This window comes from Pongo abelii, chromosome 5 (genome assembly GCF_028885655.2).
Source record: "Pongo abelii isolate AG06213 chromosome 5, NHGRI_mPonAbe1-v2.0_pri, whole genome shotgun sequence".
In the NCBI taxonomy this organism is placed as follows: Eukaryota; Metazoa; Chordata; class Mammalia; order Primates; family Hominidae; genus Pongo; species Pongo abelii.
In genome coordinates, this window is record NC_071990.2 from 145,405,258 (window position 1) to 145,426,216 (window position 20,959).

The 20,959-nt window shown below is 40.0% G+C and overlaps 1 protein-coding gene across 2 annotated transcripts; it reads left to right on the plus strand.

Annotated features, from left to right (window-relative positions):
- Positions 1-416: 416 nt before the first annotated feature.
- Positions 417-20,920, plus strand: LTV1 (LTV1 ribosome biogenesis factor). 2 transcript variants are annotated; one of them, NM_001135512.1, is given in 11 exon segments: positions 417-571; positions 1,562-1,693; positions 3,128-3,301; positions 7,202-7,289; positions 14,379-14,520; positions 14,828-15,083; positions 17,510-17,637; positions 19,210-19,349; positions 19,952-20,004; positions 20,194-20,394; positions 20,525-20,910. In NM_001135512.1, coding segments are annotated over 11 exon segments (1,428 nt in total). In that variant the 5' UTR covers positions 417-568; the 3' UTR covers positions 20,636-20,910.
- The last annotated feature ends 39 nt before the right edge of the window (positions 20,921-20,959 follow it).

Consider the following 20,959-nt stretch of genomic DNA (forward strand, 5'->3'; position numbering starts at 1 on the left):
ACGGCAACCGACTCCGCCCCCACCCGGAGAGGGAACCTGAAACTTGGCGACCCCAGCACCCCAGCGGGGTGGTCGCCTCCCTTCCTTGTCCGCGGCTTTGTTTTTTATGGTTGGGAATAGGTAAGGGACACAAGTCAACGGGGATGCTAGATTCGTCCCCTCTGGCCTCCGTAGAGGGAGCTATAAAAGGAAGTTCGTCCACAAGCAGAAACCCCTCTGTGGCACCTCAACGTTAAGGACCCCCCACGATTCCCTTTCGCCGGCGGGAGACTAAAGGCCGGAAAAGTACAGCCCGCCCAGGGGTGGGAGCCGAGCTAGCCCCACCTCCCGATGGCTTCTCGCGATCGTGGAGAAGCAGCAAGCCTATGTAACTTCCGGTCGCGACCCATCAGCTCCTCGGCGATTGGTTCATTTCCACGGCTGGCTGGGTGACGTTATCGCCGGGTCCTGGGGCTGCACGTGTGGTGAGGCCTGCAGAAGCGGCCTTTAGCTGGGACTTGGTCTCCCCGCCGGACTTCGAGGGTGTCATCGCCGCCCCTGTTTGGGGTGAGCGCCGCGCGGCTGCAGCATGGTGAGCAAGCCTTGCTTGTTTCGGAGGCCGGGCGCTGTAGTTTTGCAGAGGCCAGGCTGCTTCCGGTAATGCCTTGGCTACTGCGGCCTGGGTCTGGGTTATGCCAGAGGCTGCTTGCGGCACAGTACCCCGACATAGGCCACCCACACCGCCCCGGGCATTCTTTGCAAGTTACAGTCTCCCACCGCCGAGCCTCCCTGGGATGTGGCCCGGAGAGGAGAATGGCCTTTTTTTTTTTTACCCCTGGGAGTCTGCAGCCCTGCGCGCTTTCGGTTAACTAAAAGCTGGCGACTGCGGACACAAACGCGCAAGCCAGTGCTTCTTGGGGTCGAGCAGAGGGAGCTGCTGGTCTCCCTCAGCGTTGGAGTGGCAGGTGTCTGCCTGTTTCCTCTGAGAAAGGGAACTTGTGGGAGAGCATAAGGTTGGGCCTAAAGTAAAGCCACTTAATTGGTTTCACAGTTTAGAGAATCAAAATTGAATAGCGAAGTAAGAATGTATTATTAGACTTTAGCTGTTTGTGTCGTGATTTTATTTACTGGTTGGTAGATGCTCTGTGTGGAGCTGTCTACTCCAGATTATGTTGTGGCAGGCTTCTTGTCATTCTGGTTCAGTCGGCCAGGGGCCTTCCCTGAGCAGCCAGTGTAAAGTAGCTTTTAAGTCATTTTCACGTCACTGTCTTATATTTTCTTCACCAGAAATTATCTTGATTTTCTTGCTAAGAACAGGGACTTTATCTGACTTTCCCACTTCTGTATTCTCAGTTCCCATAACAAGGTCTGGCACAAAGTAGGTGCTCAAGGAATGTTTGTTGAAGGAAGGTTAAGTATGGATTCTACAGAACACAGCTGATGTTGCCTGCCCTAGAAGTGTAGATTTTTAAAAAGTATTTATCTTTAACATGACTACTAAAGATGCATGTGTGGACTATGGAATTATTCTCCGTCTTTTTGTTCTGTTTTAATTAATTGTTGTGATTTTGTTCCTTTGAAGCCTCACAGGAAGAAAAAGCCCTTTATAGAGAAGAAGAAAGCTGTGTCTTTTCACTTGGTCCACCGGAGCCAACGAGATCCTTTAGCAGCAGATGAGACTGCACCCCAGAGGGTTCTACTGCCCACACAAAAAGTAGGTCCTGTTCTTTAGCCAGTCAGTTTGTAGGTAGACAATAGGTTTTTTTTTTCTTTTTTTTAAATAAATAGAGTCTTGGCATGTTGCCTAGGCTGGTCTTGAACTCCTGGATTCAAGCAGTCCTTCCAGCTTGGCCTCCAAAAGTGCTGGGATTACAGGCATGAGCCACCGCGCCTGGCTATGTTAACAGTTTTTAATAAATTGTTAGCCAGCTGTTATTCTCAGATAACTGATATTCTGGGAAATAATCTATAAGTTAATTTTTAGTACAATTTGCTGATTTTTACATCATTCATATTATTTTGATTGGGAAGACAAAGTTCTTTATTTGAGATGTTTAAACGAGCAAATCTTGTAGAATAATGGTAAATATTTACCAAAGCACCAGCTACAATGCGGCATGATGTTATTTAGGGCACCAATATATGCTCAAACTGTGCTTTCTCTAAGATCCTGCCGTTTTATAACCACAAACTGCATTTTGCCTCCTGGTTGCTCATCTTAGGAAATGTAAAATATCTGAGCTTCTTGGTTAGCTCAGGGAACTTTGCAAGGGAGCCTCGAAAAGACTGACTTAATGTTAGACTCTACTTATTAAGACTCTTAATGTTAGACTACACTTATTAAGTGTAGATATTATGAAACAGTGTTGGGAAACAGAGTATTGGGGGCCATGGGCCATGTTTAGCTTTTCAGTAAAGCCAGTTTTGTTGTATGTTGAGAAGGTTTTTTTTTGCATATAAATACAAGAAATTGTACTTAACCTTTCAAGGCACCCAAATCTCTGTTGCCCAGGCTGGCATGCAAAGTGGCTCCATCTCAGCTCACTGCAACTTCTACCTCTTGGGCTCAAGCGATCCTCCCACCTTAGCCTCCAGAGTAGCCAGTACTACAGGCACACGCCACCGGGCCTAGCTAATTTTTAAAATTGTTTTGTAGAAACGAGGTCTCACTATTTTGCCCAGGCTGGTCTTGAACTCCTAGGCTCAAGTGATCCTCCTACGTCAGCCTCCCAAAGTGCTGGGATTATAGGCATGAGCCACTGCACCTGGCCTCCCACGTCTTTTCTTATGACCCTCCAAATAGATGATAAAATAAATTGTATGTATATTTCGTGACTCAAAATGTTGCACAGAAATGTCTAGTGGAAGGAGCAATTGTTATTTATTTTTATTGCCCTTTTAAAAGCATGAATGTTTTCATTCCATTTTGATGTTATGTAGCACTCTGGTTTTGAAGCTGTACATTTCCTGTTTGTCAAGAATTCTTTGTCTTTTTCCCATCAGCCAAAATGTTCATGTGCCATCTGCCTCCTACTTGGAAAGCTGTACTCATTGTAATATTCCCATGCCTTATCCTTGGAAGGCTTACTGATTCCATTTTGTTTATAGATAAACAGTGAAGAAAGTACTAATTCCATTTCATTTATAGATAGACAATGAAGAAAGGCGAGCAGAACAGAGGAAGTATGGAGTGTTCTTTGATGATGACTATGACTACCTGCAGCACCTGAAGGAACCATCTGGGCCTTCAGAGCTTATTCCCTCAAGTACCTTCAGTGCACACAACAGGAGAGAGGAGAAAGAAGAAACACTAGTCATTCCAGTAAGGCTTTTCAGCAATTTAATTGTGGGAGTGAGGTGAAGAAATCATTTTTGAATCAATATATCTGTTTGGGGCAAGAAATGGTGTCCGTATGAAGAGCACAAAGATAGACCATGCCTCCACTTAAAATTATATATGTGTATGCATGTGTATACCATCAGGAGAGAATAGGTCACGTCTTCTCTGGTGGCAGGTGTCAACGGTAACAGCCTTTTTATAGGTTCAGAACTTTTGATTGATAGACATGGCCATGTTAGACAGCACTTTTCAATAGGAGAAAAGCAGCTGACATTCTACATGTTAACAACATAACTTTTCAGGATCGTAAACTCTTGGTCTAAGATAGGACTTAACTTTTGTGGAATATTCAGATCTTTAACACTTTTGTAAAAGCTGCAGGCTACTCATAAGCGAAAGAATGAGTGGATGATAATAACATTCCTGTCTGGTAAACAAATGTTCGGTCCACTTTAATACCTTCTCTTTCAGGACAAGTGATAGTACGTGTTTATATGAAATTAGTGCTGTTAGTCTAAGTTCTGTTTTCTCCCCTGTTTATGTTAAGAATGCCCATGTTGTATGCCTCTGTGACCTTATTTTTAATTTGATGTAGAGTAAATTTCCCTGTGGGAAACTTTTATATCACCTAGCACTTTAAAAAAAGGAGGCATTCATTAGGTTTATAAGCAAAAGGTAAGAGATAGAAAGGGCACCAGTTTACCCTGCTCCTCATTCCCCAATTCTGTCGTGGTCTAGGCATTCCTTTCCTTGGGGAAGACGTGATTGTAGTTCTTACAGGCAATAGCTTGTTGCTTAAGGAGACTCAGAAAGGTTAGGTTTCGGGATATCATCCCAAAGAAAGGTAATAACTGCAGCTGCTCGTTCACTAAGTAGGTTGTGGCTCTTTTGTAACGCCCCAAATCCCACCACGTCTCTGTCATAGAGAACCAACTTCTTTATTCCTTCTTCCTCAAGGCTTCATTGGTAGTAGAGACTTATTGGCTCACTTGCTTCTATAACCTGTTGAGGGAGAGGAGGGGTTCTTTAGTGGCTCAACTTGTTTATCTAAGGGAGAAAATTCTTAGTAAAGTTTTGCCTGGCTTGTATTGACCAGTACAAGACTAACTTTGTTGTTGTTGTTGTTGAGATGGAGTTTTGCTCCTGTCGCCCAGGCTGGAGTACAATGGCACGATCTCGGCTCACTGCAACCTCCGCCTCCTGGGTTCAAGCAATTCTGCCTCAGCCTCCCTAGTAGCTGGGATTGCAGGCATGTGGCACTGTGCCCGGCTAATGCTAATTTTGTATTTTTAGTAGAGCCGGGGTTTCTCCGTGTTGGTCAGGCTGGTCTCGAACTCCCGACCTCAGGTGATCCGCCTGCCTCAGCCTCCCAAAGTGCTGGGATTATAGGCGTGAGCCACCACGCCCGGTCGTACAAGACTAACTTTTAATCCTTAATTCATTTTGAGTAAAAGCAGTCACTAATTGGCTTTTTAATAGGATAAGGCTCTTAAATGGACACTTCAGTGACATTTGCAGGGACAGCTGAATTGTATTTAAAAACAGAAGTGTCGTTGGTTTTCTGAAGAGCTATGAAAAAATATGGATTAGTCCCATATACTTTTTTTTACTTTAATTCGTAACACACCACCAAATTCGAGTAGATTAGAAATAATGAATAACCCCTAGAAACAGTGTAAGACAATGTAAAAAGGCAGTATAGAAATGATTGATGCTTGAGCAGGCCATGATTTTGACATGAAAGAAAGAGGGTGGTGCTGTTGTGGAAAGTAACTGGGCAAATGTCATGTAGTTGAGAACTACTGCAACCAGTGAAAACACAGCACTCCTCTAAAAAAAAAAGTAATTTCTCTTTAAACTCTTAATCGTGTATGTGATTCTTTGACTACTTTTCAAGATTTGAAAAATATCTCACAAAAGTAAATTCATTTAACACAAACTGACCTTGTGTTTAACCCCAAACTTCTAAGGATAAATATCACAAAGGTACCTTTTTAAAAACCTAAAAGACTATGTACATTTTACTACAATTTTAAGTAATTAATAATGTAATATCTTTAAAAAACATTAAATTGTACACTTTAAATAGGTGAATTATATGTGAATGATGTCTTAGTAACGCTGTTTTCTTAAAAATATACTCTACAGCAAAATAACATCTTTGCCCATGTTTATGCTACTGAGAAACTCATTTTGGAAGCCATAACATCTTGCTGTGTGTACACTGCCATATGTAGGCTTTACTCATGCTCCTCAGAGGCTTCCAATTCAGAGAGCTTTCTCAGTGAGCCAATGAGGATGCACATTCCAGCTTTGTGCCTCCTCCTGGGCTGAGGATAGGGCAGGTGGTGAGGTGCACAGAGATAAATAACACATGGTGGTTGTCCTCACGTTATCAACTGTTTGGTCAAGGAGAGGAAACAAGCCTAAGAACCAGTCAGAGAATGTAGGCTAGCAAGCACATGTTTAAGTAGATTGCAGTGTGTGAAGAAGGCAGGAAGTTCACACAAAGGGAAGTTCTAGGACGGTGATCAGAAAGGGCTTCATGTGGGAGGGTAGGAACCGAGCTGGCCACCAAGTGGTGGGTACTGTTGACAGGAGAAGGAACATTTTCAGTCAGGGTGCCGAGACAGCGAGCACTGTGGTTCCGTGTCAGGCACATGCGTGCCAAGTAAAATGTTTTGCATTATTACATGACTGAGGAGTGAACATGATTTGCATGGTCATATAGAATAACTGAGAAATTTGGATACACAGAGTAGGCCTTGATTTTATAGGTCCTTGAGAACCAAGGCCTTAAATACAGAGTGAAAAATTGAGACCTGTCAGAAACTCAAGAAGGTCACATGAGAAACTATTAAAGGAGCTTAATCTTGCCGTGGGTATGAAGGTTGTACTAGATATAGACTAGCTATATGAGCGGTTGCAGTCACTTATGTTTTGGTTAACTATAAATGAGATGATGCCCCAAAGAATAGAGTGAAATCACTGCATATAAGAGATTTCAAGGGGACGTAGGACAGAGCAAAATGATTTATAACCACCCGAGGATTTAAGATAGCCAATTCATACAAGGGCTGTGCCATTACTAGAGATTAGGACGTTATCTCTAGTTTAAGAGGAAAAAGTTTAATTTTGTTTTGAAATTTCAGGCAAGTGGAGTTAAGAAACTCTGGGATTTGAATCCCAGAATCTCACTTACTGATCATTCTCAGGCAGATGGGCCATTTAAACTTTCTTAGTTTTCGTTCTTTTGCTAAAACATGGTGATACCTCATGGGATCTGAGGGATAAATGGAATAATTTACTAGAGAAAGCATTGTGATGTATTATAGAGAGTTGCTTTTGGGTTTATGATGGAATATACATGTTTAACATATATACAACCTGGAGCACAGGTGAGAGAACACAGAATGTAGTTGTAATAGTTTCCTAGGACTGCAGTAACAAATTACCACAAACTAGGTGACTTAAAACAACAGAAATTTCTGCCTTCATGGTTCTGGAGGTCAGAAGTTTGAAATGAAGGTATCAGCAGGGTTGGTTTTTTTGTTCTTGTGGGCTTAGAAGGAGGGACGGTTGAATGGCTCATTCCTAACTTCCGAAGGTTACCGGTGATAATTCCTTGGAATTCCTTGCCTTATAGAGGCCTCACTCCAGTCTGCTGTCATCTGCACATGGCATTCTCCCCTATGAGTCTCTGTCTTCATGTGGTCTCGTTATAGGACCATGGTCCAGTAAGACCTCATCTTATTATAGTTGAGAGCACCCTATTTCAAATATGGTCAGTCTAAGGTTCTGGATGGACATTGATTTGGGGGGGACTTCAACCCAAGAAGAATTTCCAAATAAACCTAACCATTGTGCAATTTCTTTTTCAAGAGCACTGGAATTAAGTTGCCTTCATCAGTGTTTGCTTCAGAGTTTGAGGAAGATGTTGGATTGTTAAATAAAGCAGCTCCAGTTTCAGGTATTTTTAATTCTTTATCTTTTCATATGGATAAATGTATTTTGCAAAACATAAAGAAATGATGTAGGATTTTTCTATCTCCAGTAGAGTATTGAAACAATTGAGATATGCCTGGAATTCAGATCAGGGATTATTAGGAAGGGATGAATGTGATCTTTGTATTTTTGTATTCCTACCATCAAATCCTTACATCTTTTGAATTCCTGTTTGGAGAGGAAAGTCGGGAAACTATTCTTGGTAATCTAGTTAGGGGAATTGTAACCTTCACGTAACCTCTTACAAAGATAGTGGTATTCATTATTCATTACTTGTCGTGTAATTTTGAAAAATAAACTGTTGTCTTTCAGAATTTCTCCCCAGAGCATACAGGTATTTTTATCGAAGTTCATTTTGCCATCTACACATATATTGGGGGAGAATTTTTATTTTTAATTTTTAGTACCAACACTGTATTTCAGAACAAACACAAAAGTCCACAGAAGTGGTGTTGGTACTTTCTCCTAAGTTGCCTTAATTATTGACTAACACCTGTCCTGTGGCATTCATTAATTAATTTATTCTACAGATTTTTGAGTTGCCACTGTCTGTGTGGCAGGGCCTTGGGTTAAAACAGAATAAAGCATAGTCTCTGACCCAAGAATTTACCTCATTTGGGAAAAATAAACAATAAATGATAAATTACAGTATAGATGGATATTACTAGTGGGGTGAGTAGCACCAAACCCAGCCTCCCAGGGTTGGGCAAGGCTTTCTAAAGAAGGTGTTGTCTAGTTTGTTTCTTAAGTAAAAGTTAGGTAGGTGGAAGAAGGAGGGGAGGGGTGGGGACCAGAGGATGTTCCAGACAGAGGACTGTATGTCCTAAGGCAAGAGAACGTGAATATAGGTAACTGTACACATTTTAGCCTGCCCAGAAGGAAGGGTATGGATTAAAAAGAAATGAGGCCGGAGGGTTAAGTATTGGCCATGTAGCAGAGGGTGTTGGAGGCCATGTCATGATAAATTTAGAGTTGAAAGTTTTTCTTGAGCTTGAGTTTTTTGTTTTCATTTTCTGCTCCTTGTGGAGCAGGGCTAAGTCCTAAGCAGTGTGCCCAGAGTCAGCCTAGTATTTTTATAGATGGAAGAATATATCTGAAGAAACAGGTAGGTATTTATTAAAATCTCAAAGTCAGAAAATACTGAAAGTGTAACAGTCTAAAAATTGTTCATTTGAGTTATTTTTAGCAGGTGAATTTAAAGCCCAGTTTCTTCCTGCACACAAAAGCTTTGAATTATGCTAGACAAAGTTAAACATTATAGATGTATAATGGAACAGTATTTTTACCAGTGGATATTAAAAGGAGAAGCATGATTTCTTTTTTCTTTTTTTTTTTTTTAATTTAAGTCCTGGGATATATGTGCAGAATGTGCAGGTTTGTTACGTAGGTATACACGTCATGGTGGTTTGCTGCACCCATCGACCCATCATCTACATTAGGCATTTCTCCTAATGCTATCCCTCCCCTAGGCCCCCATCCTCCAACAGGCCCCAGTGTGTGATGTTCCCCTCCCTGTGTCCATGTGTTGTCATTGTTCAACTCCCACTTATGAGTGAGAACATGCGGTGTTTGGTTTTCTGTTCCTGTGTTAGTTTGCTGAGAATTATGGTTTCCAGCTTCATCCATGTCCTTGCAAAGGACATGAACACGTCCTTTTTTATGGCTGCATAGTATTCCATGGTGTATATGTGCCACATTTTCTTTATCCAGTCTATCATTGATGGGCATTTAAGTTGGTTCCAAGTCTTTGCTATTGTGAACAGTGCTACAATAAACCTACGTGTGCATGTGTCTTTATAATAGAATGATTTATTATCCTTTGGGTATATACCCAGTAATGGGATTGCTGGGTCAAATGGTATTTCTAGTTCTAGATCCTTGAGGAATCGCCACACTGTCTTCCACAATGGTTGAACTAATTTACACTCCCACCAACAATATAAAAGCGTTCCTATTTCTCCACATCCTTTCCAGAATCTGTTGTTTCCTGACTTTTTAATGATTGTCGTTCTAACTGGCGTGAGATGGTATCTCATTGTGGTTTTGATTTGCATTTCTCCAATGACCAGTGATGATGAGCTTTTTTTCATGTTTGTTGGCTGCATAAATGTCTTCATTTGAAAAATATCTGTTCTATCTTTTGCCCACTTTTCAATGGGGTTGCTTTTTTTTTCTTGTAAATTTAAGTTCTTTGTAGATTCTGGGTATTAGCCCTTTGTCAGATGGATTGATTGCAAAAATTTTCTCCCATTGTGTGGGTTGCCTATTGACTCTGTTGATAGTTTCTTTTGCTGTGCAGAAGCTCTTTAATTTAATTAGATCCCATTTGTCAATTTTGGCTTTTGTTGCCATTGCTTTTGATATTTTAGTCAAGAAGTCTTTGCCCATGCCTATATCCTGAATTGTATTGCTTAGGTTTTCTTCTAGAGTTTTTATGGTTTTAGGTCTTACGTTGAAGTCTTTAATCCATCTTGAGTTAATTTTTGTATAAGGTGTAAAGAAGGGGTCCAGTTTCAGTTTTCTGCATATGGCTAGCCAGTTTTCCCAACACCATTTATTAAATACGGAATCCTTTCCCCATTGCTTGTTTTTGTCAGGATTGTCAAAGATCAGATGGCTGTAGATGTGTGGTGTTATTTCTGAGGCGTCTGTTCTGTTCCATTGGTCTATATATCTGTTTTGGTACCAGTACCATGCTGTTTTGGTTACTGTAGCCATGTAGTATAGTTTGAAGTCAGGTAGTGTGATGCCTCCAGCTTTGTTCTTTCTGCTTAGGGTTATCTTATAAATTACTTTGGGCAGTATGGCCATTTTTATGATATTGATTCTTCCTATCCATGAGCATGGAATGTTTTTCCATTTGTTTGTGTCCTCTCTGATTTCTTTGAGCAGTGGTTTGTAGTTCTCCTTGAAGAGGTCCTTCACATCCCTTGTAAGTTGGATTCCTAGGTATTTTATTCTCTTTGTAGCAATTGTGAATGGGAGTTCACTCATGATTTGGCTCTCTGTTTGTCTGTTACTGGTGTATAGGAATGCCTGTGATTTTTGCACATTGATTTTGTATCCTGAGACTTTGCTGAAGTTGCTTATCAGCTTAAGGAGATTTTGGGCTGAGATGATGGGGTTTTCTAAATAGACAGTCATGTTATCTGCAAACAGAGACAATTTGACTTCCTCTCTTCCTGTTGGAGTACCCTTTATTTCTTTCTCTTGCCTGATTGCCCTGCCAGAACTTCCAATACTGTGTTGAATAGGAGTGGTGAGAGAGGGCATCCTTGTCTTGTGCCAGTTTTCAAAGGGAATGCTTCCAGCTTTTGCCCATTCAGTATGATATTGGCTGAAGGTTTGTCATAAATAGCTCTTATTGTTTTGAGATATGTTCCATCAGTACCTAGTTTATTGAGAGTTTTTAGCATGAAGGGGTGTTGAATTTTATCAAAGGCCTTTTCTGCATCTATTGAGATAATCATGTGGTTTTTGTCATTGGTTCTCTTTGTGTAATGGATTACGTTGAACCAGCCTTGCATCCCAGGGATGAAGCTGACTTGATTGTGGTGGATAAGCTTTTTGATGTGCTGCTGGATTCGTTTTGCCAGTTTTTTATTGACGATTTTCGCATTGATGTTCATCAGGGATATTGGCCTGAAATTTTCTTTTTTTGTTGTGTCTCTGCCAGGTTTTGATATCAGGATGATGCTGGCCTCATAAAATGAGTTAGAGAGGAGTCCCTCTTTTTCTATTGTTTGGAATAGTTTCAGAAGGAATGGTACCAGCTCCTCTCTGTACCTCTGGTAGAATTTGGCTGTGAATCTGTCTAGTCCTGGGCTTCTCTTTTGGTTGGTAGGCTATTGCTGCCTGTATTTCAGAACTTGTTATTGGTCTATTCAGGAATTCGATTTCTTCCTGATTTAGCCTTGGGAGGGTGTATGTGTCCAGGAATTTATCCATTTCTTCTAGATTTTCTATTTTATTTGCGTAGAGGTGTTTATAGTATTCTCTGATGGTAATTTGTATTTCTGTGGGATCGATGGTGATATCCACTTTATCATTTTTTATTGTGTCTATTTGATTCTTCTCTCTTTTCTTCTTTATTAGTCTGGCTAGCAGTCTATCTATTTTGTTAATCTTTTCAAAAAACCAGCTCCTGGATTCATTGGTTTTTTTGGAAGGGTTTTCGTGTCTCTATCTCCTTCAGTTCTGTTGTGTTTTAGTTATGTCTTGTCTTCTACTAGGTTTTGAATTTCTTTGCTCTTGTTTCTCTAGTTCTTTTAATTGCGATGTTAGGGTGTTGATTTTAGATCTTTCCTGCTTTCTCCTGTGGGAATTTAGCGCTATAAATTTCCCCTTAAACACTGCTTTAGCTGTGTCCCAGAGATTCTGGTATGTTGTGTCTTTTTTCTCATTGGTTTCAAAGAACTTATTTATTTCTACCTAATTTTTGTTATTTACCCAGTAGTCATTCAGGAACAGGTTGTTCAGTTTCCAAGTAGTTGTGCATTTTTGAGTGGATTTCTTAATCCTGAGTTCTAATTTGATTGCACTGTGGTCTGAGAGACTGTTTGTTATGATTGCCATTCTTTTGCATTTGCTGAGGAGTGTTTTACTTCCAATTATGTGGTCAATTTTAGGATAAGTGCAATGTGGTGCTGAGAAGAATGTATATTCTGTTGATTTGGGGTGGAGAGTTATGTCACTGTCTATTAGGTCTGCTTGGTCCACGGCTGAGTTTAAGTCCTGAAGATCCTTGTGAATTTTCTGTCTCGTTGATCTGTCTAATATTGACAGTGGGGTGTTAAAGTCTCCTGTTATTATTGTGTGGGAGTCTAAGTCTCTTTGTAGGTCTCTTAGAACTTGCTTTATGAATCTGGGTGCTCCTGTATTAGGTGCATATATATTTAGGGTAGTTAGCTCTTCTTGTTGCATTGTTCCCTTTACTATTATGTAATGCCCTTCTTTGTGTTTTTTGATCTTTGTTAGTTTAAAGTCTGTTTTATCAGAGAGTAGGATTGCAACCCTTGCTGTTTTTGCTTTCCATTTGCTTGGTAAGTATCCTCCATTCCTTTATTTTGAGTCTGTGTGCGTCTTTGCACATGAGATGGGTCTCCTGAATACAGCACACTGATGGGTCTTGACTCTATCCAGTTTGCCAATCTGTGTCTTTTAATTGGGGCATTTAGCCCATTTACATTTAAGGTTAATATTGTAATGTGTTAGTTTGATTCTGTCATTATGATGCTAAGCTGGTTATTTTGCCCATTAGTTTATGCAGTGTCTTCATAGTATCGATGGTCTTTACTATTTGGTATGTTTTGCAGTGGCTGGTACCAGTTTTTCCTTTCCATATTTAGTGCTTCCTTCAGGAGCTCTTGTAAAGCAGGCCTGGTGGTGACAAAATCTCTCAGCATTTGCTTATCTGGAAAGGATTTCATTTCTCCTTCACTTATAAAACTTAATTTGGCTGGATATGAGATTCTAAGTTGAAAATTCTTTACTTTAAGAATGTTGAGTATTGGCCCCCACTCTCTTCTGGCTTGTAGGGTTTCTGCCGAGAGATCCACTGTTAGTCTGATGGGCTTCTCTTTGTGGGTAACCCAACCTTTCTCTCTGGCTGCCCTTAACATTTTTTTCTTCATTTCAACCTTGGTGAATCTGACGATTATGTGTCTTGGGGTTGCTCTTCTCGAGGAGTATCTTTGTGGTGTTCTCTATGTTTCCTGAATTTGAATGTTGGCCTCTCTTGCTAGGTTGGGGAAGTTCTCCTGGATAATATCCTGAAGAGTGTTTTTCAACTTGGTTCCATTCTCCCCATCACTTTCAGGTACACCAATCAAAGGCAGATTTGGTCTTTTCACATAGTCCCATATTTCTTGGAGGCTTTGTTTGTTCCTTTTCATTCTTTTTTCTCTAATCTTGCCTTCACGCTTTATTTCATTAAGTTGATCTTCAATCACTGATATCCTTTCTTCCACTTGATCAATTCGGCTGTTGATACTTGTGTATGCTTCACAAAGTTCCCTTGCTGTGTTTTTCAGCTCCATCAGGTCATTTATGTTCTTCTCTAAACTGGTAATTCTAATTAGCAATTCCTCTAACCTTTTTTCAACATTTTTAGCTTCCTTGCATTGGGTTAGAACATGCTCCTTTAGCTTGGAGGAGTTTACAACCCACCTTCTGAAGTGTACTTCTGTCAATTCATCAAACTCATTCTCCGTCCAGTTTTGTTCCCTTGCTGGAGAGGAATTGTGATCCTTTGAAGAGAAGAGGCATTCTGGTTTTTGGAAATTTCAGCCTTTTTGTGCTGGTTTTTCCTCATCTTCTTGGATTTATCTACCTTTGGTCATTGTTGTTGGTGACCTTTGGATGGGGTTTCTGTGTGGACATCCTATTTGTTGATGTTGATGCTATTCCTTTCTGTTAGGTTTATTTGTAACAGTCAGACCCCTCTGCTGCGGCTCTGCTGGAGTTTGCTGGAGGTCCATTCCAGTCCCTGTTTGCCTGGGTATCACCAGCAGAGGCTGCAGAACAGCAAAGATTGCTGCTTGTTCCTTCCTCTGGAAGCTTTGTCCCAGAGGGGTACCCGCCAGATGCCAACCAGAGCTCTCCTCTATGAGGTGTCTGTTGACCCCTGATGGGAGGTGTCTCCCAGGCAGGAGGCACAGGGGTCAGGGACCCATTTTAGGAGGCAGTCTGTCCCTTAGCAGAGCTCAAGCACTGTGCCGGGAGATCCACTGCTCTCTTCAGAGCCGGCAGGCAGGAACGTTTGAGTCTGCTGAAGCTGCGCCCACAGCCGCGCCTTCCCCCAGGTGCTCTGTCCCAGGAAGATGGGAGTTTTATTTATAAGCCCCTGACTGGGGCTGAGGCAGCATTTTTTTTCCTTTTTTTGTCTTGGGGTGGTCACTCTTTATTCTTCACTAGACTGAACTTAGTTGTTAATCATTCTTTTATCCTTAATATATTAATAGACTCTTGCTATCATAGGTCCTTATATTGTGAGTTAAGTGAATGAATTGTTGCTATCTTGGGAATTATTGCTCAATTTTTGTTTTCCTTCTAGGACCTCGACTGGATTTTGATCCTGACATTGTTGCAGCTCTTGATGATGATTTTGACTTTGATGATCCAGATAATCTGCTTGAGGATGACTTTATTCTTCAGGCCAATAAGTCAACAGGAGAGGAAGAGGGAATGGATATACAGTATGTGTGGTTTGTTTCAAAGCAGAGATGATGACCTAAGTGTTACTGCTTCAGTGGGATGGTAACCATAGAACGTTACAGTTGGAAGAGACCTTCAAGAGCATTTAATCTGAGACTTCTGTATTTTAGAGCAGAAAATGTGAGATTCATTGCTTTTCCTACCAAACCAGATTGATCAAACACCCTCACTCTTCCTGCCTAGACAAGAACCCTTCCTGAAATACCTTCCAATTTTACTTGTATAAAGTGGTTTTGTTCTGTTCCTTTTTAAGTTGTTTTGGTAGGTAATTTATGACCTTTACTTTAGGAAATCTGAGAATGAAGATGACAGCGAATGGGAAGATGTGGATGATGAGAAGGGAGATAGCAATGATGACTATGACTCTGCAGGCCTGTTGTCAGATGAAGATTGTATGTCTGTGCCTGGAAAAACTCATGGAGCTATAGCAGATCACTTGTTCTGGAGTGAGGAAACAAAAAGTCGCTTCACGGAGTATTCGATGACTTCCTCAGTCATGAGGAGAAATGAACAGCTGACCCTACATGATGAGAGGTTTGAGAAGGTAAGGTCCCCACATAAGGGATGCTTTAGTACTATCTTATGATAAATTTTTTTTTTTTAATACCTGTCAGCTTTAGCCCAGGTTGAAGTGCTCACCAACCACAAAGTCAATCATAGGAAGTTTACAACTATCCACCTATAGGTTCGTGTAGCCAGCATAAAGCAGAAGGGTATCAGTGCAGTACAGGAGCACAAAGACTGCAAAGGGAGCATAGAACTGTGCAGGAGAAGAGTAATCGCTTAGGAGGATGTGACTTTTCCAATTTACATCACACGCTTATACCTGGAGGTGGCTCAAATGATGCCTCATTCAACCTGAATGGATAACCAAAAGTAGCTGTAATAGTTTTATTCTCAGTAACTGTGGTAGGACAACTCACTTGAGTTTCTGTTTGGCCCTTAAAACCCCCAGAAGTGGCCCTTAAACCCTCACCATCTCTAATATTGTGCTTCTTTATTATGTATGTCATATATAGATTTGTCTCAGTTTAGAATGTGAATTCCCCAAGGGCAGAGAGTTTTTTATATTTTGCTCATGATACATCTGAAAGCCTAAAATGGTGTCTTGGCATGTAGTAGAAGTTTAAAGTGTTCCATAAATGATAAATGGATGAAGGAATAGTTTCCTTCAAGGTGAGTCTAAAGATAGAAGCAGTCCACTCTAGGACCTTGGCGAAGCCGAGCCGGTTGAGGTTGATCTGGACACTGGACCATCCTCTGGCCAAGTCAGCTGATGTGCTCGCGAGCTAAGTAGATGTTAGGCGCCTTTCTGTGTGCCTTGTTTTTATTTATTTATTTATTTTTTTTTTTTTTTTTTAAAAAAGAGAGATTGGGACCCAAAGCTAAAACTTTTGAGTGTTGAAAACAGTGTATCTCTTTATTAAAATAGAGCATAAAAGCACCTTAGTTATTGTTGTTTTCCCTTTACGTATTCTATGAGGCCAGTCACCCTAGTTTTAATTCTGGAAAGAACGTGTGTAGGTCAGAAGGAGTTGGCTGATCAAACGTTCTTATTTTCCCCCTTGAATTCTGACATCCTGATTCTGAATTTCTCCAACAGTAATCCAAAAGATGCTATATTTCTGAAGTATTGGCCTGATGGAGCACATCAAAATTCCATTTCTTTCCATTTCTCATCTGGTGTTTTCAGACATAACTAACACTGAGGAACAGAATGGAAGTAGAGTATAAGACACTTTTGAAAGCTTGAATTTTCATATACTGTATTTGGTTCTGTTGTAACAGATTAGCTCCAGGGTTTATAATCTCAACCGATAGACTGTTTATACAGGTTTTTAATCCCACCTATCCTGTTGTTTGTTCTGTAGCACATAACACCTCCTAACATCATCTCTAATGTTGTGCTTCTTTATTATGTATGTCATTTATAGATTTGTCTCAGATTAGAATGTGAATTCCCCAAGGTCAGAGAGTTTTTTGTATTTTGCTCACGGATACATCCAAAAGCCTAAAATGGTGTCTTGGCATGTAATCGAAGTTTAAAGTGTTCCATAATGATAAATGAATGAAGGAATAGTTTCCTTCAAGGTGAATCTAAAATAAAGGCTCTTACCTTGCTACCTTCTCACCTAATACTATTTTCCCTCTTCTCTTGAGGGAGAAGCAAACTGTTGCTACAAATCTCACTCTTCAGGAGATATATCCCCCCTATTTACTCTTTGTCAAAGCTTAACAGTGTCAGCACCATTTGCATAATACAGTAATTATTGTCTAAACAAGAACAAATATATACATTAGTAGGAGAATTTTCAGTTGCACAGTCTTTTAGTTTGCATAACTAAGGAATTTGAAAATATCTTCAGGCTAGGCATAGTGTCTCGTGCCTATAATCTCAGAACTGTGGGAGGCCGAAGCAGATGGATCACTTGAGCCTAGGAGTTTGAGACTGTCTTGGGCAATGCAGACCCTGTTTCTATTTTAAAAAGTAAATAAAATAGCCTGGTATGGTGGCATGTGCCTGTGGTCCCAGCTGCTTGAGAGGCTGAGGTGGGAGGATTGCTTGAGCCTGAGAGTTTGAGGCTGCAGTGAACTATGATCGCGCCATTGTACTCCAGTCTGGGAGACAGTGAGATACTTAAAAAAAAAGAAAAAGTATCTTCAAAAATGTTCTGACGTAATCTGTGCTGCCTAGCATTTTGTTCTCCAAGCTGAGTGGAATAATGCCTTTCATTTACATGTTAAATGGAAGCCTATTTTTAGTCTAAATGTAAGTCTTAAAGTCCTGAGCGGAAATATCTTCCACATCCTATTGTTGCGTTAAATCCCTACTGATATTTTAATGGTAATTGTGATAGTACCTGAATAACTATTGTGTAAGAATAAAGTTAATGTAAAAAAATTTTTAAGTGTGTAGTCTTACTGAGTACATTTGCTTTTCATGGTGTCTTTTGTCTGTTTATATTCAAGTTTTATGAGCAATATGATGATGATGAAATTGGAGCTCTGGATAATGCAGAATTGGAAGGTTCTATTCAAGTGGACAGCAATCGCTTACAGGAAGTTTTGAATGACTACTATAAAGAGAAGGCAGAGAAGTACAGTGACTTTTCTTTACTTGTTTAGCTGTTCTTTTTTTTAAAAAACAAAAAAATTCCGAAGAAAGGTCTATAGTATAACCAAATTGAGGAAAAAATTAACCTAGTCAAAATCCATATTAAGAAAATGAAAAAGGAAAAAAGAAAAGGGAAAAAAAAGATAGGAGGGGGAAAAAAAGAAAGTGGTACATTTTCCATAAACTTTGGCTCATGTATAGCTCATTGTTTTGCCTGCATTTTGGTGTTAAATGTTCTGAAGTAGAATGTAATGGGAATATACGAGGAGCCACTTTCTCCGTTATCTTTGGCTGGAGAAGAGTCATAGTAGAATGTGTTCGTTTTTTAAATTTTTTTTTTTTTTTTTTTTTTTTTTTTGAGACAGAGTCTTGCTCTGTTGCCCAGGCTGGAATGCAGTGGTGCGATCTCAGCTCACCTGCAACCTCCACCTCCCAGGTTCAGGTGATTCTCCTGCCTCAGCCTGCTGAGCAGATGTGATTACAGGTGCACGCTGCCATGCCCAGCTAATTTTTGTATTTTTAGTAGAGACGGGGTTCCACCATGTTGGCCAGGCTGGTCTCAAACTCTTGACCTCATGTAATATGCCTGCCTCGGTCTCCCAAAGTTCTGGGATTATAGACGTGAGCCACTGTGCCTGGCCAATTTTTAATTTTTTTTTTTACTTTTATTTATTTTGCTTAAAAGTTTTGTTTTGATAGAAGCATGAGTATTATTGGGTGTCAAATATAAGGACAGGCTGGGCGTGGTGGTGTACACCTGTAATCCCAGCTATTTGGGAGGCTGAGACAGGATCACTTGAACCTGGAAGGCAGAGGTTGCAGTGAGCTGAGATAGCACCACTGCTTCCAGCCTGGGTGACAGGGCGAGACTCTGTCTCAAAAATAAATAAATAAATAAAATAAAGGGACACATTCCCCTTGGAAAATAAGATCGTGTTTCTAGTCTTTTGGGCTGAAGAATTATTCCAAATATACACTCTTTTCATCTTTCTGAAATGCCAGGTGTTCTGAGAAGTAGGTATTTACATCTCGTGGAAAGATAAGAATTTGTCTCTCCAGCTGGATTAGCGGAACTGACCAGCCAGTTATTTTGGCAAATCAGCATCCACATCAAGGTGACTCTTCTCTGAGAGAAACTGATAAAGTGTTCAAATCAGCTAGAAAGGTCTGATGTTCCATGATCACTATAACATATAGATCCCATAGCAGAGCAAGAAGCTATATAGTTTGAGTGAAATATTTGAATACTTCGCAGAGACAGATGAGTTATGCTTTTTTAGGCTTTAAAAACCTGTTTTCTTAGGAAGCTGCCTTGGAAAGACACAGCTAGATGTTACCTTCCTATCAGCCAAGTGAATGTCCAAAACTCACTGGAGGGAAGAGGCAGGGCTGGGTAGAACAGAGTTTGACAGAAAATAACATATAGGTCACTGGAATATGTGCATTTTAAACATTGGTTTTTTCCACAGCTAAAAATTGCAGTTTTGGTGACATAGTATAATAATAGGTCATTTTTCCCCTTCTTGGTCTTCACTTTTAAAAACTCATCTAAAAGTTGTGTAAAATTGAATACCCTTGAACCCTTGGAGGATCAAGACCTGCCAATGAATGAGCTTGATGAGTCTGAGGAGGAAGAAATGATTACTGTAGTCCTTGAAGAAGCCAAAGAGAAGTGGGATTGTGAATCTATTTGTAGTAAGTATATTCACTTTATGATAGTAATTTTAAAGTATTAAAGTATATCAACTTTAAGCTGGGCGTGGTGCCTCACGCCTATAGTAATCCCAGCACTTTGGGAGGCCGAGGCGGGTGGCTCACCTGATGTCAGGAGTTCAAGACCAGCCTGGCCAACATGGTGAAACCCTGTCTCTACTAAAAATACAAAAATTAGCCACGCATGGTGGCAGGCACCTGTAATCCCAGCTGCTCGAGAGGCTGAGTCAGGAGAATAGCTTGAACCTGGGAGGCGGAGATTGCAATGAGCTGAGATCACGCCATTGCACTCCAACCTGGGCAACAAGAGCGAAACTCTGTCTAAAAAAAAAAAACATATGTCAACTTTGAAAAAATACATACATTTTAATAAGAGTTAGGCTTTTAGGAAATTTGTGAAAAATTATTTGGAAAGAGTAATATTCCAATACTGAGTTGTAAGCAATTTATAAAACATTGATCAGAGATTCCAGTGTTATTTTGCACTATGAAAACACAAGGTCAGAAATATAGTAGGAATTCAGTAATGCTTTGTGGAACTGAAAATGTGCTCACTGATACATGACTTTTATTTGTTTGTTTAGGTACATACTCAAATTTATATAACCATCCACAGCTTATCAAGTATCAACCAAAGGTAAGTCCTAGTGTGCTGAGCTATCTGAAGGATGCAGTGCATAAAAAATAGAGTGCACGTTTTCACACAGTAACTTTTTATCTTTGTGGCTAGGGTGATATTAGAAAAAGCATCAACAGTATGTCATTAATGAGCTATTTTTTAATAGGAATGAGAAATAACTCTAGTACCATTTTATCTGTATTTCAGCCCAAACAAATTCGAATATCTTCTAAAACAGGAATACCTCTCAATGTCTTACCAAAGAAAGGACTCACAGCAAAGCAAGCTGAAAGAATACAGATGATTAATGGCAGTGATCTTCCTAAAGTATCAACTCAGCCACGTTCTAAAAATGAAAGCAAAGAAGATAAAAGAGCAAGAAAGCAAGCTATAAAAGAAGAGCGCAAGGTAAAATATATTTTTCAGATGTGAGATTTGCAAAGAGCTGGTGGAGGGGAAATTAGGGGAATTTTGTAAAAGCAGTCTGTATCAGTTTAAAGATATGAATAATACAAGTATATTCTTGTACTTATAACAGGAACGAAGAGTGGAGAAGAAAGCTAACAAATTAGCATTTAAACTGGAGAAAAGAAGGCAAGAAAAAGAGCTGCTAAACTTGAAGAAGAATGTTGAGGGTCTAAAGCTATAGACAGTGGAGCATACAGGGCAAGGCACTTTATTGGGGCTCCTCATCTTTAGTCATTGACTAGAACCTTCAGAAAGACAAAACTGTTTGCCATTTTTACTGGCAGATAAGAGGAAAATACAATATTTGTATTATTTTTATACTAGCAAGTGTCCCCTGCCAACCATCTTGTAAATATTGTAATATTTTAGTTTTTAATATTGTAAGCTTACATTTGCTCTGAAATAAATGACTTCATGAATGTGAAATGTTTGGATAAATAAAAGGAAAATATCTTCGTAACGTGAATGGAATTGGTGTATTCATTTATTTGTATGGTTGTCATAG

Bases quoted from the DNA above. Each gene is read 5' to 3' on its own strand.
- LTV1 (XM_054557043.2), top strand. The intron at 19,350-19,951 runs GTAAGTATATTC...TTGTTTGTTTAG, and splicing joins GGATTGTGAATCTATTTGTA to GTACATACTCAAATTTATAT. The intron at 20,395-20,524 runs GTAAAATATATT...TACTTATAACAG, and splicing joins CTATAAAAGAAGAGCGCAAG to GAACGAAGAGTGGAGAAGAA.